The 16133-nt window shown below is 43.5% G+C and overlaps 1 protein-coding gene across 1 annotated transcript; it reads right to left on the bottom strand.

Annotated features, from left to right (window-relative positions):
* Positions 1–4166: 4166 nt before the first annotated feature.
* Positions 4167–5120, bottom strand: LOC113408115 (olfactory receptor 10C1-like). Its single transcript, XM_026660472.1, has one exon. The coding sequence runs from the start codon at positions 5115–5117 to the stop codon at positions 4167–4169; it is 951 nt and encodes a 316-aa protein (XP_026516257.1). The 5' UTR covers positions 5118–5120.
* Between the last annotated feature and the right edge of the window lie 11013 nt (positions 5121–16133).

The raw sequence follows: 16133 nt of genomic DNA, 5'->3' as shown, positions 1-16133 counted from the left end.
GACTTTTTAGTTGTTTATTCAAGTGGAACAGCTCCAACAGGAGAGACTGAGGGAGCCCCACATCAGGATATCCTGTAACCGGGGGTTATGACAGTCACTTGTGATGTGAGAAACCCTGATACAAATCCCTTCTCCTCATCAGACAGATGGGGAACCGAACTGCAGGGGGTCTCCCACATCCCATGTGAGTGCCCTAGCCCCTGAGCTAAAGGTTCTGAGACAGCTCCTCCTGCACCACCTCCTCCTCCGTTGCTGTTTTTTTGTATTGGTTTTGGTTTTTTTTGTGAGAAACCCCATAGGCACCTAACTCTAGGAGAGGGCTTCCTGGTTGTGGAATCCAAGCCATGGTAGGCGCCTCTCTTCAGCCTGGACTTTGTCGCCGAACTCCTGTTGAGGGGCAGGGCCTAGCACACACCCCTCAACTCGGCATCTCCAATTAGCTAGTTTAGGCAGTTCCCAACTCACCATTCTGGCTTTTATGGATCCTATTATTTGGTGCCTATTTCCCTCCACTCATTGTACAGGGAGTCTGGGCCCCTAACCCAGGCTCTGTGAATCCCAATGATTTTCTAGGTGCCTACAACTTAGGCCTTCTCAGAAAGAGAAAAACTCATAATACTGGATGAACCCTTGGCTAACAATTAATTCCCCAGGGTGGGGAAAGATCCTGCAATGAAGGATTTTTCATGTCCCAGGACCACACAATCATAAAAATAAGCTGACCAACTATGAACCAGCAACCTCTTGTTGCTAACTTTCAGAGGGCATGGACGGGTGGGGCAGAGGTTTTTTCAGGTATTCATTAGGTCAGATATCTGCATATTAGTTCACCAAAGGGTGGCATGTAAGTAGCCCTGTGGTCATCATAACTACTGTGAAATGCATGGATGGCTAATATTTAAAAACATATGCATCTATACTGGAAATGATGTTCTCAAGGTCTTGAAGTTAAGGAAGGTTACCAGGAGGTGACACACCCAGGACATGGGCCCTTCAGGCAGTTGGTAACAGATGCTTATGTCAAGGCTGCTTCCCCACTCTGAACTTTAGGGTACAAATGTGGGGGCCTGCATGAAACTTCTAAGCTTAACTACCAGCTTAGATCTGGTCCGCTGCCACCACTCCCAAATGCTAATTCCCTTCCCTGGGTAGCCTTGAGAGACTCTTCACCAATTCCCTGGTGAATACAGATCCGAACCCCTTGGATCTTAAAACAAGGAGAAATTAACCATCCCCCCTCCTCCCTTCCACCAACTCCTGGTGGATCAAGATCCAACCCCCTTGGATCTAAAAACAAGGAAAAATCAATCTGGTTCTTAAAAAGAAGGCTTTTAATTAATGAAAAAGGTAAAAATCATCTCTGTAAAATCAGGATGGAAAATAACTTTACAGGGTAATCAAACTTAAAGAGCCCAGAGGAACCCCCTCTAGCCTTAGGTTCAAAGTTACAGCAAACAGAGATAAACACTCTAGCAAAAAGGTAGATTTACAAGTTGAGAAAACAAAGATAAAAACTAACACACCTTGCGTGGCTGTTTACTTACAAGTTGGAAATATGAGAGACTTGTTTAGAAAGATGTGGAGAGCCTGGATTGATGTCTGGTCCCTCTCAGTCCCAAGAGCGAACAACCCCCAAAACAAAAAGCACAAACAAAAGCCTTCCCACCACCAAGATTTGAAAGTATCTTGTCCCCTTATTGGTCCTTTGGGTCAGGTGTCAGCCAGGTTACCTGAGCTTCTTAACCCTTTACAGGTCAAAGGATTTTGGAGTCTTTGGCCAGGAGGGATTTTATAGTACTGTACACAGGAGGGCTGTTACCCTTCCCTTTATAGTTATGACAGCTTATCTTCCTGTCTAGTCATGTGTGCATTGTATACTGTCTGCCTCATAATGTTAGCTTATTTGCATACAGAGCCAAGTGCTGATTAAGAGATTGTGATATCTACAAGAAAGCAAATATACAGGAATAATCAATCAGCAGGAGGGCCTCTTGTTTATGAATACAGAACAAAGGGCAATTCGATATATCTAGGGGTGCAAACACATTCCCTGTATCCTTCCCTGAAGAGACAAGCCAACGTTGTGTTTTGTCTCATGAAACAGGAGGTCACAGCCAGCCTGGCTGTAAAGTGCCGGAGAGTTATACTTTATTAGACGGGGGAGTACGTTGTTACTCATAGATTCATTGACTATAAGGTCAGAAAGGGCCATAGTGATCATCTAGTCTGAACTCCTGCACATTGCAGGCCACAGAACCTCATCCACCCACTCCTATAAGAGACCCCTAACCTCAGGCTGAGTTACTGAAGTCCTCAAATCATGGTTTAAAAGCTTAAAGTTACAGCGAATTCACCATTTACACTAGTTTAAGCTTCCAAGTGACCCGTGACCCATGCTGAGGAAGGCGAAAAAAGTGGCTGGGTCACTACAAAAAGTAATTTTCCCTCTGTTGATATCTCACACCTTCTTGTCAACTGTTGAGAATAGGCCACTTCCACCTTGATCAAATTGGCCTCGTTAGCACTGACCCCCCACTTGCTAAGGCAACTCCCATCTTTTCATGTGCTGTAATATATATACTGCTTACTGTATTTTTCACTCCATGCAGCTGATGAAGTGGGTTTTAGCCCATGAAAGCTTATGCCCAAATAAATGTGTTAGTCTCTAAGGTGCCACAAGCACTCCTCATTGTTTTTGCTGATACAGACTAACATGCTACCACTCGGAAAAAAACCCAGGGGCTCTGCCAATCTGACCTGGAGGAAAATTCCTTCCTGACCCCAAATATGGTGATCAGTTAGACCCTTAGCATGTGGGCAAGACCCACCAGGCAGATACCTGGGAAAGAATTCTCTGTAGTAACTCAAAGCCCTCCCTGTCTAGTGTCCTGTCTCTGGCCAGTCTTCATCCCTGTTTTCTTGAAGGCATCTTTCACCTCCTTGTTCCTAAGGATGTTCTTAATTAAATCTAGGCTCTAGAAGGTGTGTTAAGTAATAGTCCTCATTCAGGGATTGGTTGGGGAGCACGGCCTAGTGGTTATGGCTGCAACTGCTGACTGCCAAAGGGATTGTGGGGAGAAGAGCCCGAGTCCTCCCACTCCACCGTGCTCCAATCCTGGGCCCTGGCAACCTCTCATTTGTCCCCCCTGCCCCAGGGTCAGTTTCATCCAAGGCTTTCCCCTGGTGGGGAAATCCAAACCAAAAGAAGAGAGGGTTACCAATGTCCAAGATCCACAGAATACTTCCCTCTCTGGTTGTCTCTAGGGTGGGTCCTCCCTTCCCTCAGGGAGGGTCCCTTTGGGCAGTTGTGGAGAGCCTTTAGGCTTCCCTCTGCTCTGCGCTGCTGGAGCTGTGGGCTGCAGGGCTGCTCACCTCCAGCTCTGCTACTCAAATGAGTTAATTCTCTGTTTTTAATGCCTCCAGCAGATGGAGCATTTGCTGCATGTGGGACCGGGAGGGGGGCACTGGCTCAGCCCAGAATAATCCCTTAACCCCTTCTTGTCTAGTGTGGGGTTTCTACATCACAGTTATGATTTTATATGTAACCATTGGTTTCCAATGCTTCTGCCTACTATCATTCGAATATCTGTGCTTTATTTAATAAACTTACATTTGATTTCACTATAAGCAACCCTGGATTGCCCTGGCAAGAATCACACCAACAATGCAAATTTACTCTTAGACCTTGGATGTCCCATGAAAGTTTCTTTACCCAACACACATTTCTATCATCAGCTTTTGGGAGAAAAAGGTCATATGGGAAATTTCAACCAGTTCTGATTAAAATAAGGAAGACTTTTTTCATAGAATCCAGATATCCTTGAATTACAGAATTAGAACTGCTCAAACAATGGGAAGGGGAGAGATGACATTTCAAAGTTTTCCTTTCTTTTTCTTTATTTTAATAGAGTTAATTGTTTTTAAGGCCAGAAGGAGATTTCAAATAAATAAATTAAATAATTTTTCCTCATTTGTTTTGTCAACATTCAAAATATTAATCAAAAATTTCCTGGAAATACAATACTTCAGAACAGGTTGACCAGTTTGATAAAGGGAAATTCTTTGTAGAGTTCAGATGCCATTTGGTCTCTTCAGAGCTGTAAAGTCCCGTTAGAGTTTAGACAGTCCACGGATGACAAACCTGATGAAGGACAATAATCTCTGTTTTAACTGAATATCTTCATGCCTGTTTTCCGCAAGGCATCTTTCACCTCCTTGTTCCTGAGGCTGTAGATAATGGGGTTCAAGGTTGGAGTCACCACTGAGTAGAACAGAGAGAGTAACTTGTTCACATCTGGAGAGAAGCTGGACATAGGGCGCAGGTACATGATAAGGGCCATCCCATAGAACAACGTCACCACAATGAGGTGTGAGGAGCAGGTGGAGAATGCTCTGTGCCTGCCTTCAGCAGACCTAATTTTAAGGATGGTGGAGATGACACAGGTGTAGGAGACCAGGATCAGCAACAATGGCAGAATGAGGATGACAGCAGCACCCACGATGATCTGGATCTCATTCCAGTAGGTGTCCCCGCACACCAGCTTCAGCACCGGCTGGATCTCACACAAGAAGTGGTTGATAACATTGGATCCACAAAAAGGAAGTGTGAAGATAAAGATTGTGTGCTCCAGAGCCACCAGTGTGCCACAGATCCATGAGCCACCAGACAGCTGGATGCAAACCCTCTTATTCATGATGGCCGTGTAGCGCAGTGGGTTGCATATGGCACAGTAGCGGTCATAGGCCATAGCAGCTAGGAGGAAGCACTCTGTTCCACCAAAGAATAGAAAGAAATACATTTGTACAGCACAGCCAGCAAAGGAGATGGTTTTGTCTTCTGAGAGGAGGTTGGCCAGCATCTTGGGCAGAGTGACCGAGGTGTAGCAGATCTCCAGGAAGGACAAGTTCCTGAGAAAGGAATACATGGGGGTGTGAAGGGCAGGATCAACACTTATGGCAATGATTATGAGGATGTTGCCCAGCACTGTGATGATGTATATGCATAGAAACACCACAGACAGAATGATATTCCCGTCTGTGTGGTTAGAGAAGCCAAGTATGACAAACTCAGTCACGGAGGTCTTATTTCTCATTTTTTCTCGATCAACATACTTCATCTTGAGAAATAAAAAGAAAAACTACGTATTAGTTTGGTACAGTGAATTAAATCTATTTATCTATTTATCTATTAATCTATGTTCTTTCACCTATCTCTCCACGGAACCATACCTCTGCCTGTCTGATATGAATCAGGACTGACACCATTTTGGACCAATTATCTTATCACAACACAGTAATTCCAGAGTAACTTCACTGAAGTCAATGGTTTCCCTTCTTTCCTCAGTATCGCTGGCTTTATATTAGTGTATGTTAATAAACTCAGTGGAAATGCACCTGTTCTATACTAGCATCAGAAGAAAAAATACTTGGATCAATGATCTTATAATTATATAAAACAGAGGTGCAACCAGAATCAGGTTCAATAGAATTACACTGGTGTAAGTAATTTCAACATCTGCACTCAAGTTTCTTGGAACATGTATATTAAAATAATATATCACCATTTATTTGATTCTCAACGGGAATGTGGCACAATCTGGGAAGCTGTGCCAATATTCTTCAACTGAGCATATGGACGGGTTTATCGTAATTTCACTGCATGGCTATTCCAACTGTCTATATGAAAAGCACATGTGGGGGTCACGCTATTCACTGTGCTACTCTATAGCTCACACACACACACACGCACACACACACACACATACATATAATCTAATGGCCTGTTTCTCCTTTCTTCTCCACGAAACCGATAACAGTCCATTGACTTCAGTGCCAGTAATCCTGATCTGATTTACTTTGTCCTCTCTTTCTTCATCCCTCCACCTCTGTTTGTGCCCCACTTTATCTACCCATTAACCTTCCCCTTTTCCCCATATCATAAAACTTTATTAATCCTCTTCATTTCACCAATTCTATTCTTACTTCAGAAAGTAAGGGTGCTCACCCGTAGTCAAACCAATGGTCCATCTAGCCCAGTATCTTGTCTTCTGACAGTGAACGGTGTAAGATGATTCATAGGGGATGAACAAGTTCAGAGCCATTAATGAGTGATCCATCCCCTCTCATCCAGTCCCGGCTTCTGATAGTTAGAAACTTAGGGACACCCAGAGCATGGGGTTGTGTCCTTGGCTATCTTTGATAATAGCTATTGATGGACTTATCTAATTCTTTTTTTAACCCAGTTATACTTTTGATCTTCACAACATCCCTGGCAATAAGTTCCACACGATCACTGTGTACATATGAAGAAATAATTCCTTATGCTTGTCTTAAACATGCTGCCTATTAATTTTATTGAGTTACCCCTGGTTTGTCGTGTTATGCAAATGAGTAAATAAGACTTCCCTTTTCATTTTCTCCACACCATTCATGATTTGATAGAAGTCTAACATTTCCCCCATTAGTTGTCCCTTTCTTAAGCTTAATTATACTATGATAAATCACCAGTAGCTTCATTGGAGCCAAATGAGTTGCAGTAACATTACATTATGGTAAGGAAGATGAGAACATGTGTCTCTCCTTATGTAAACCATCTAGATCATGATTGTAAAAATTATTGTCCTCTTGAATGTGTATATATATGGGAATCAGTTTTTATTAAGTGCAATTTTAAATTGCATTTTATTTTATTTGTATTTGAGACCTGCTCGTCACTAAAATTGCACCCTGAGTCTTCACCAAAAGTCCAATCATGAATTATTACTGAATAAATATTTTGACAGTCTCCTAAGTCTCTTTATCAAATTACAGTTATTTAGGTCATGGTTCTCCTCTCTTTTATCTCTGTGAAACTGATTGCAATTAATGCAATTACGCCAGTGAAAAATAGGAGGAAAGCTGTGGTAGCTAAACATCTACCCTATCAGATCATCTTCTGATGTACACAGTCATTTCATTGAAGTCCACATGGTTCCATCAGTGTAAACTCAATTAAGTGAGATCAGAGTTTTCATATTATTAACTATATTTGATCAAAAAACAGAATTTATGCCCCATGGTAAATACAAAGATTTCAAAATTTCATTTAATCACAAACCAGGATGAAAAGGCAAAATATCTGATTTTATTTTACAAAATTATATATTCCAAAACTAATTTGTTGGAATCTTATGAATACATGACGAAATGTTTCATTTCAATCATCTAACAATATTTCATTTGAATGTATGTTTGAATGATATCTTCCCATGTAATCATTTTGAATTGAATAAAATAGCCAAAACTTGCTGATAATGTCCTATCCAAATTTAGACAGAATCAATATGTTGCAATGTAAAAGGTTTTGATTTAATCAAATCAGCATTTTCTGGTGGAAAACTGTTCTACTATTACCTGCAATACAGTCACTTGTGATTTTGCACTCAGTTGAATATCTGTGCTTGGAACTTTAAAACAGAGCACATTTCAGTTCTAGAAATAATAGGAATTTAAGGAGACTCATCTAGATTCAGCACATTTAGAAAAATCCAAAGGAAATATAGTCAAAACAAGAAATTTCTCACCTCCTCCGCAGGCCACATTCATCTCCTTTCTGTGATCAACAACAAATTCAGTATCAGAAGGAATGGGAAAATTTAACAGCTTCTTTAGAAACCCTGGGGACCTGGTCTTTGATTCACCTCAAATACCCCATTATATGAAGCCATATCATAGCTATTCAGGCAGTGTCTTCCTCCCATTAAAATCAATACCAAATAGTTGACTTCAATAGGAGTACAATTTGGCACAGAATATTTGCATCTTTGGTTGTGTGTTAAAGTCCTAAATCCTGTAGGCACCTTTTGAAATTCCACCTCTCATAACCAAGCAAAGGCTCATAGTTTGGTCCAAATGCAGGATGCCTCCAGCCAAATGCCATTTAGTGCACACAATTCCCACCCAAGGGAAATGGCAGGATCGTTGCATCACATCACAATTACAGGACTGAGCCCATGCTACCTTTGACAAATGGCAACTTCACAACATCAAAGGAAAGATTCTTAAAAACAATTAATAGCACCTTCATCTACAAAAGCCCCGTTATTTTCAATGTGAACAAGATTGGCAGAACCTGCTCCTAATTAATCAAGGGTAAAATTTTCTAATCAATCTAATCTATATAATTTTCTAAACATCTAAGTGATTTACAAGCTTAAGTACCATTTTTGAAAGTGACTTAGGCAGCCAGGCCCATGTTTATCAAGGTATGTACGTGCCTAATTCCCATTGACTTGACTCAGAGTTAGGCACCTGAATGACCTGAATCCTTTGCAAGTCTGGCCTTTAATGCACGTCAATGGAAACATTACCCCACAACTCATATCCTCATTGTGAGGAAGGGTTAGGGTTAGATTCACAAATAGAGTTTGGTGCCTAAATGCTACTTTAGGTGCCTAAATCCCAGATTTAGATACCACTGGTGTTTGCAAAGCCCTGTAGGCAGCTCAGTTTCTTGATGTCAATGTACCCTAGATACCTGCTTGTAAGGCTCTGGGCGTGAGCAATGTGGCATCTCTCTAGGCATCTGGATTCATAGATTCCAATGACAGACGGGACCATTGTGATCACCTCATCTGACCTCCTGGATGACACAGTCCACAGAACTTCCCCAAAATAATTTCTAGAACAGATCTTTTCGAAAAACATCCTATCTTGATTTTAAAATGGTCAGTGAGGGAGAATCCACCATGACCCTTGGTTAATTGTTCCAGTGGGTAGTGTATGCCCTACTTTAGGTCTGAATTTGTCTAGCTTTAACTTTCAGCCATTCCATCATGTTATATCTTTTTCTTCTAAATTGAAGAGCCCATTATTAAAATATTTGTTCTCTATGTAGATACTTATACACTGTCATCAAGTCACCTCTTAATTTTCTCTTTCTAAAGCAAAATAGATTGAACTCCTTTAGTCCATCACTGTAAGGCAGATTTTCTAATCTTTTAATCATTTTCATGGCTCTTCTCTGAAACCTCTCAAATTTATCAGTAACCTTCTTGAACTGTGGACAGAAGAAGTAGACAGCATTTCAGCAGTGGTTACACCACAGCAAATACAGTGGTGAAATAACCCCTCTACTCCTACTCGAGATTCCCCTGTTTATGCATCACAGGATCAAATTAGCTGTTTGGGCCAAAGCATTGCACTGAGAGCTCATGTTCACCTGATTTTCTACTACAACCCTCAAATGTTTTCCAGAGTCACTGTTTCCCAGGATAGAGTCCCCCATGCTGTAAGTATGGCCTGCATTCATTCTTCCTAGATGCATACATTTACATGTAGCCAGATTAAAAAGCCAATTGTATGCTTGTTCACAGTTAACCAAGCAATTCAGATCTCTCAGAATCAGTGACCTATCAGCTTCATTATTTTATACAGCCCTAACTTTTGTGTCACCTACAAATATAATCCAGGTAATTGATGAAAATCTTGACTAGTGAAAGGCTAAGTACTGATACCTATAGGACCCTGCTAGACACACTCCCACTCAATGATGATTCCCTGTTTACAGTTGCATTTTGAGATCTAACAATTAGCTAGTTTTTAATGCATTTAATGTGAGCTGTCTTAATTTTACGTTGTTCTATTTTTTTTTAATAAAAATGTTGTTTAGTACTGAGACAATGTTGTATATAAGGCTCAGTGAAACCCACAAACCAGCAAAGATAGAATCTTGGTGGTTCCTCCACTGGGCTGGGTCCTGTATCCACTCAATGACATACCTTGGGAATCTCCAGGAATAAACCTGAACTAATCTATGCAATGGGTCTTACTCAAGGCACTGATTATAAACACCCGATATACACTTAGATTAGAGTAAACACACCTTTATTTAACAATTTAAGAAAATGTGATATAACAGGCTGAGATTAATTAAAAATGTCACAACCAATTTAAATCAGAGGGAGGAACTTCAATAAATCAATTAATAAATACAGTGTTCAGCAGTGAATGAAACTTAACCAGCTTACATTTCCACTAGCACCAGTTACCCCACCCCAGCATGTGCCCTCCTCTCAATGCCAGAGTTCTAGACACTTGCATAGGCCTGCTAGAAGATGTTGAAGCTGGGGAAAACATTTTGCTGGTCCAATAAAGCCATCCAGCCCTCTGAAGGTGGGAGTTTTTACAACCAGAGATCAATAACCCTGGATGGATGATAAGACCCCTTCATCTCTTCTTAGGCCTGGTCTACACTATGAGTTTAGGTCAAATTTAGCAGCATTAAATCGAATTAAGCCTGGACACGTCCACACGATGAAGCCCCTTTTTTCGACTTAAAGGGCCCTTTAAACCGATTTCTGTACTCCACCTCCGATGAGGGGATTAGTGCTGAAATCGGCCTTTCCGGGTCAGATTTGGGGTAGTGTGGATGGAATTTGATGGTATTGGCCTACGGGAGCTATCCCAGAGTGCTTTATTGTGACCGCTCTGGACAGCTGGCCAGGTAGACAAGAAAAGGCCCACGAAATTTTAAATTTCATTTCCTGTTTGCCCAGCGTGGACAGCACAGGTGACCATGCAGAGCTCATCAGCACAGATAACCATGATGGAGTCCCAGGATCGCAAAAGAGCTCCAGCATGGACCGAATGGGAGGTACGGGATCTGCTCGCCATATGGGGAGACGAATCAGTGCTAGCTCAACTCTGTTTCAGTAAACGAAATGCCAAAACATTAGAAAAAGTCTCAAAGGGCATGAAGGACAGAGGCCATAACAGGGACGCACAGCAGTGCCGCGTGAAAATGAAGGCACTAAGGCAAGCCTACCACAAAACCAGAGAGGCAAATGGAAGGTCCGGGGCAGAGCTGCAGACATGCTGCTTCTACGGTGAGCTGCATGCAAGTAAGTAACTGAACCGACGAGGGGGGATGCAATTTTAGATTTGGTGCTGGTGAGTGGTGAGGACCTCGTTGAGGAAATGGTTGTAGGGGACAACCTTGGCTCGAGTGACCATGAGCTAATTTGGTTTAAACTAAATGGAAGGATTAACAGAAATAAAACTGTGACTAAGGTTTATGATTTCAAAAAGGCCAACTTTAATAAATTAAGGCAACTACTTAGGGAAGTGGATTGGGCTAACATACTTAGGGATCTAAAGGCAGATGACGCCTGGGATTGTTTCAAGTTGAAGTTGCACGAGCTGTCCGAGGCCCAAGAAAGGGAAAACGGTTATTAGGCAGGAGATTTAGACCTAGCTGGATGAGCGGGCGTCTCAAACAGGCGATTAAGAAAAAACAGAAAGCATACAAAGAATGGAAGAGGGGAGGTATTGGCAAGGAAACCTACCTTATTGAGGTCAGAGCATGTAGGGATGCGGTGAGAAAGGCCAAAAGCCGTGTAGAGTTGGACCTTGCGAGGGGAATTAAATCCAATAGTAAGAGGTTTTATAGCCATATAAATAGGAAGAAAACAAAGAAAGAGGAAGTGGGACTGCTGAAGAATGTAGATGGAGTGGAGATTAAGGATAATTTAGGCATGGCACAATATCTAAATGAATATTTTGCATCGGTTTTTAATAAGGCTAATGAAGGGCTTAGGAATAGAGGGAGCAGGACAGAGGGGAATAAAGGAGGGGGGATTGACATTACAGTATTAGAGGTGGAAGCCAAACTTCACCAGCTAAACAGGACTAAATCGGGCGGACCGGATGATCTTCATCCTAGAATATTGAAGGAACTGGAGCAAGAAATTGCGAGCCCCTTAGCGATAATTTTTAATGAATCTGTAAACTCGGGGGTGGTACCGTTGGACTGGAAAATAGCTAATGTGGTTCCTATTTTCAAGAAGGGGAAAAAAAGTGACCCGGGTAACTACAGGCCTGTTAGTTTAACATCTGTAGTATGCAAGGTCTTTGAAAAAATTTTGAAGGAGAAAGTAGTTAAGGACCTTGAGGTGAATGGCAATTGGGACAGATTACAACATGGGTTTACGAAAGGCAGATCGTGCCAAACCAACCTGATCTCCTTCTTTGAGAAAGTAACAGACCTTCTAGATAAAGGAAATGCGGTGGATCTAATATACCTCGATTTTAGTAAAGCGTTTGATACGGTACCGCATGAGGAATTATTGGTTAAATTAGAAAAGATGGGGATCGATATAAAAATCCAGAGGTGGATAAAGAACTGGTTAAAGGGGAGACTGCAGAGGGTAGTACTGAAAGGTGAACTGTCAGGTTGGAGGGAGGTCACCAGTGGGGTTCCTCAAGGTTCGGTTTTGGGTCCGATTTTATTTAATCTATTTATTACTGACCTCGGAACCGAATGTAGGAGTGGGCTTATAAAGTTTGCGGATGACACAAAGTTGGGAGGCATTGCCAATTCGGAGAAGATTCGGGATATTTTGCAGGGAGACTTGGATGACCTTGTAAATTGGAGTAATAATAATAGGATGAGATTTAATAGTGAGAAGTGTAAGGTGATGCATTTAGGGATGACTAACAAGAATTTTAGTTATAAGCTGGGGACGCATCGGTTGGAAGTGACGGAGGAGGAGAAGGACCTCGGAGTCCTGGTTGATCGCAGGATGACTATGAGCCGGCAATGTGAAGTGGCTGTGAAAAAAGCTAATGCGATCTTGGGATGCATTAGGTGAGGTATTTCTAGTAGGGACAAGGAGATGCTGCTTCCGTTATACAAGGCGCTGGTGAGACCTCATTTGGAGTACTGCGTGCAGTTCTGGACTCCCATGTTTAAAAAGGATGAACTCAAACTGGAACAGGTACAGAGAAGGGCCACTAGGATGATCCGAGGAATGGAAAACCTTTCCTATGAAAGGAGACTCGAGGAGCTCGGTTTGTTTAGCCTAACCAAAAGAAGGCTGAGGGGGGATATGATTGCTCCCTTTAAATATATCAAAGGGATAAATACCAGTGAAGGAGAGGAATTATTTCAGCTCAGTACTAATGTGGACACGAGAACAAATGGATATAAACTGGCCATGGGGAAGTTTAGGCTTGAAATTAGATGAAGGTTTCTAACCGTCAGAGGGGTGAAATTCTGGAACAGCCTTCCAAGGGAAACGGTGGGGACAAAAGACCTCTCTGGCTTCAAGATTAGGCTAGATAAGTTTATGGAGGGAATGGTTTGATGGGATAACGTGATTTTAGTCAATTAGGCAATAACGTGCCATCGCTGGTAAAATGTGGGTCCGGCTGGAGAATCTTGCCTGTATGCTCGGGGTTCTACTGATCGCCATATTTGGGGTCGGGAAGGAATTTTCCTCCAGGGTAGATTGGCAGAGTCCCTGGAGGTTTTTTGCCTTCCTCCGCAGCATAGGGCAGGGGTCACAAGCTGGAGGATTCTCTGCGACTTGAAGTCTTTAAATCACGATCTGGAGACTTCAACAGCTGAGATAAGGGAAATTGGGTGGGTCAGCTTTTGTGGCCTGCATCATGCGGGAGGTCAGACTAGATGACCATAATGGTCCCTTCTGACCTTAAAGTCTATGAGTCTATGAGATTATGCCATGCTAGGGGGTGCAGCCACCACTACCCAACCCTGTGCATTGACTCCATCAATGGAGAATCACGCAACATGGAAGCGGTTTTGGGGGACGAGGAAGATGATGATGAAGACAATGAAGATAGCTCCCAGCAAGGAAGCGGAGAAACCGGTTTCCCCAACAGCCGGGATACGTTTTTCACCCTGGACCTGGAGGCAGTAAACCCTGAATCCACCCAAGGCGCGCTCCCAGACCCTGAGGGCACACAAGGCACCTCTGGTGAGTGTACGTTTGTAAATATTACACATGGTTTAAAAGCAAGCATGTTTAATGATTAATGATTAATTTGCCCTGGCAATCGCGGCCAGTGCAGCTACTGGAAAAGTCTGTTAACATGTATGGAGATGGAGCGGAAATCCTCCAGAGACATCTCCAGAAAGCTCTCCTTGATGTACTCCCAAAGCCTTTGCAAAAGGTTTCTGGGGAGGGCTGCCTTATTCCGTCCGCCATGGTAGGACACTTTACCACGCCAGGCCAGTGGCACATAGTCTGGAATCATTGCATAACAAAGCATGGCAGCGTATGGTCCCGGTGTTTGCTGGCATGCTGACAACATCCATTCCTTATCTCTCTTTGTTATCCTCAGGAGAGTGATATCATTCACGATCACCTGGTTGAAATGGGGTGATTTTATTAAGGGGACATTCAGAGGTGCCCGTTCCTGCTCGGCTGAACAGAAATATTCCCTGCTGTTAGCCACGCGGTGGGGGGGAGGGGTGAAGTGTTCATCCCAGAGAATTGGGTGTGAGGCGGGGGGGTTAGTTGGGTTTGTGCTGCATGTTAACCTGGAAACCGCAGCCCCTCCTTTAACATTGCAAACCCCTTTTAAATGGCCAACCCAACGGTCGCTTGGTATGGGAAATGAGGGCACTGCTGTTTGAAACCATTCCCACATGTTATGAAGGTTAAAAAAGCCAAAAGACTGTGGCTTACCATGGCTGCCTGCAAGCTGAATTCTGTTGCCTGGCACTGCGTGAGTAATCTTTCACGCCAAACCGGCAAGCCCTCAATATAAGAGGAAAAATGCAACCTTGTAACGAAAGCACATGTGCTGTGTAATGTGAACAGCAAAATTTAATGTAAAAGAGTGTACCCATTGTTCTCTAATATGTGTCTTTTTAACCACCTCTTCCTTTTCCTCCACGAGCTGCAAATGTCTCTCCTTTGCAGAGGTTAGTGAAGATTAGAAGGAGAAAAAGGCGCACTCGGGATGATATGTTCTCGTAGCTCCAGATGTCCTCCCATGCTGACAAAGCAGAGCAGAATGCGTGGAGGCAGAGAATGTCAGAGTGCAAAAAAGCACAATATGAATGAGCGGAGAGGTGGCGGGCTGAATCGCGGGCTGAAGAGAGCAAGTGGTGGGCTGAAGACGATAGGTGGCGTCAGATTGCTGACAGTAGGGAAGAGTCGATGCTCCGGCTGCTGGAGCATGAAACTGATATGCTCCAGCATATGGTTGAGCTGCAGGAAAGGCAGCAGGAGCAGAGACCGCCGCTACAGTCCCTGTGTAACCAACAAGTTCCATAGCCTCCTCACCCAGACGCCCAAGAACGCGGTGGGGAGGCCTAGGGCCACCCAGACACTCCACCCCAGAGGATTGCCCAAGCAACAGAAGGCTGGCCTTCAATAAGTGTTAAAGTTTTAAAGTGCAGTGTGTCCTTGTCCTTCCCTCCTCCCCCACCCCACCTGGCGCTTCCCTCCTCCCCCATCACTCCCGGGCTACCTTGGCAGTTATCCCCCTATTTGTGTGATGAATCAATAAAGAATGCATGAATGTGAAGTAACAATGACTTTATTGCCTCTGCAAGCGGTGATCGAAAGGGGGAGGGGAGGGTGGTTAGCTTACAGGGAAGTAGAGTGAACCGGGGGGGCGGTTCATCAAGGAGAAAGAAACAGAAGTTTCACACCGTAGCCTGGCCAGTCACAAAACTGGTTTTAAAAGCTTCTCTGATGTGCACCGCGCCCTGCTGTACTCTTCTAACAGCCCTGGTGTCTGGCTTCATGTAATCAGCGGCCAGGCGATGTGCCTCAGCCTCCCACTCCGCCATAAAGGTCTCCCCCTTACTCTCACAGATATTGTGGAGCGCACAGCAAGCAGTAATAACAATGGGAATATTGGTTTCGCTGAGGTCTATCCAAGTCAGTAAACTGCGCCAGTGCGCTTTTAAACGTCCAAATGCACATTCCACCACCATTCTGCACTTGCTCAGCCTATAGTTGAACAGGTCCTGACTACTGTTCAGGCTGCCTGTGTACAGCTTCATGAGCCATGGCATTAAGGGGTAGGTTGGGTCTCCAAGGATAACTATAGGCATTTCAACATCCCCAACGGTTATTTTCTGGTCGGGGAAGAAAGCCCCTTCCTGCAGCTTTTGAAACAGACCAGAGTTCCTGAAGATGCGAGCATCATGTACCTTTCCCGTCCATCCGATGTTGATGTTAGTGAAACGTCCCTTGTGGTCCACCAGTGCTTGCAGCAGCATTGAAAAATACCCTTTTCGGTTTATGTACTCGCTGGCTTGGTGCTCCGGTGCCAAGATAGGGATATGGGTTCCGTCTATTGCCCCACCACAGTTAGGGAATCCCATTGCAGCA

The sequence above is a fragment of the Terrapene carolina genome, unplaced genomic scaffold (genome assembly GCF_002925995.2).
Source record: "Terrapene carolina triunguis isolate 2854851 unplaced genomic scaffold, T_m_triunguis-2.0 Scaffold788, whole genome shotgun sequence".
Taxonomy (NCBI): Eukaryota; Metazoa; Chordata; order Testudines; family Emydidae; genus Terrapene; species Terrapene triunguis.
Note: the sequence above shows the minus strand (reverse complement) of the source record. Positions and strands in the feature narration are given on the sequence as shown.

Excerpts from the sequence above, each read along its gene's own strand:
- LOC113408115 (XM_026660472.1), bottom strand. The coding sequence starts at position 5,117 with ATGAAGTATGTTGATCGAGAAAAAATGAGAAATAAGACCTCCGTGACT.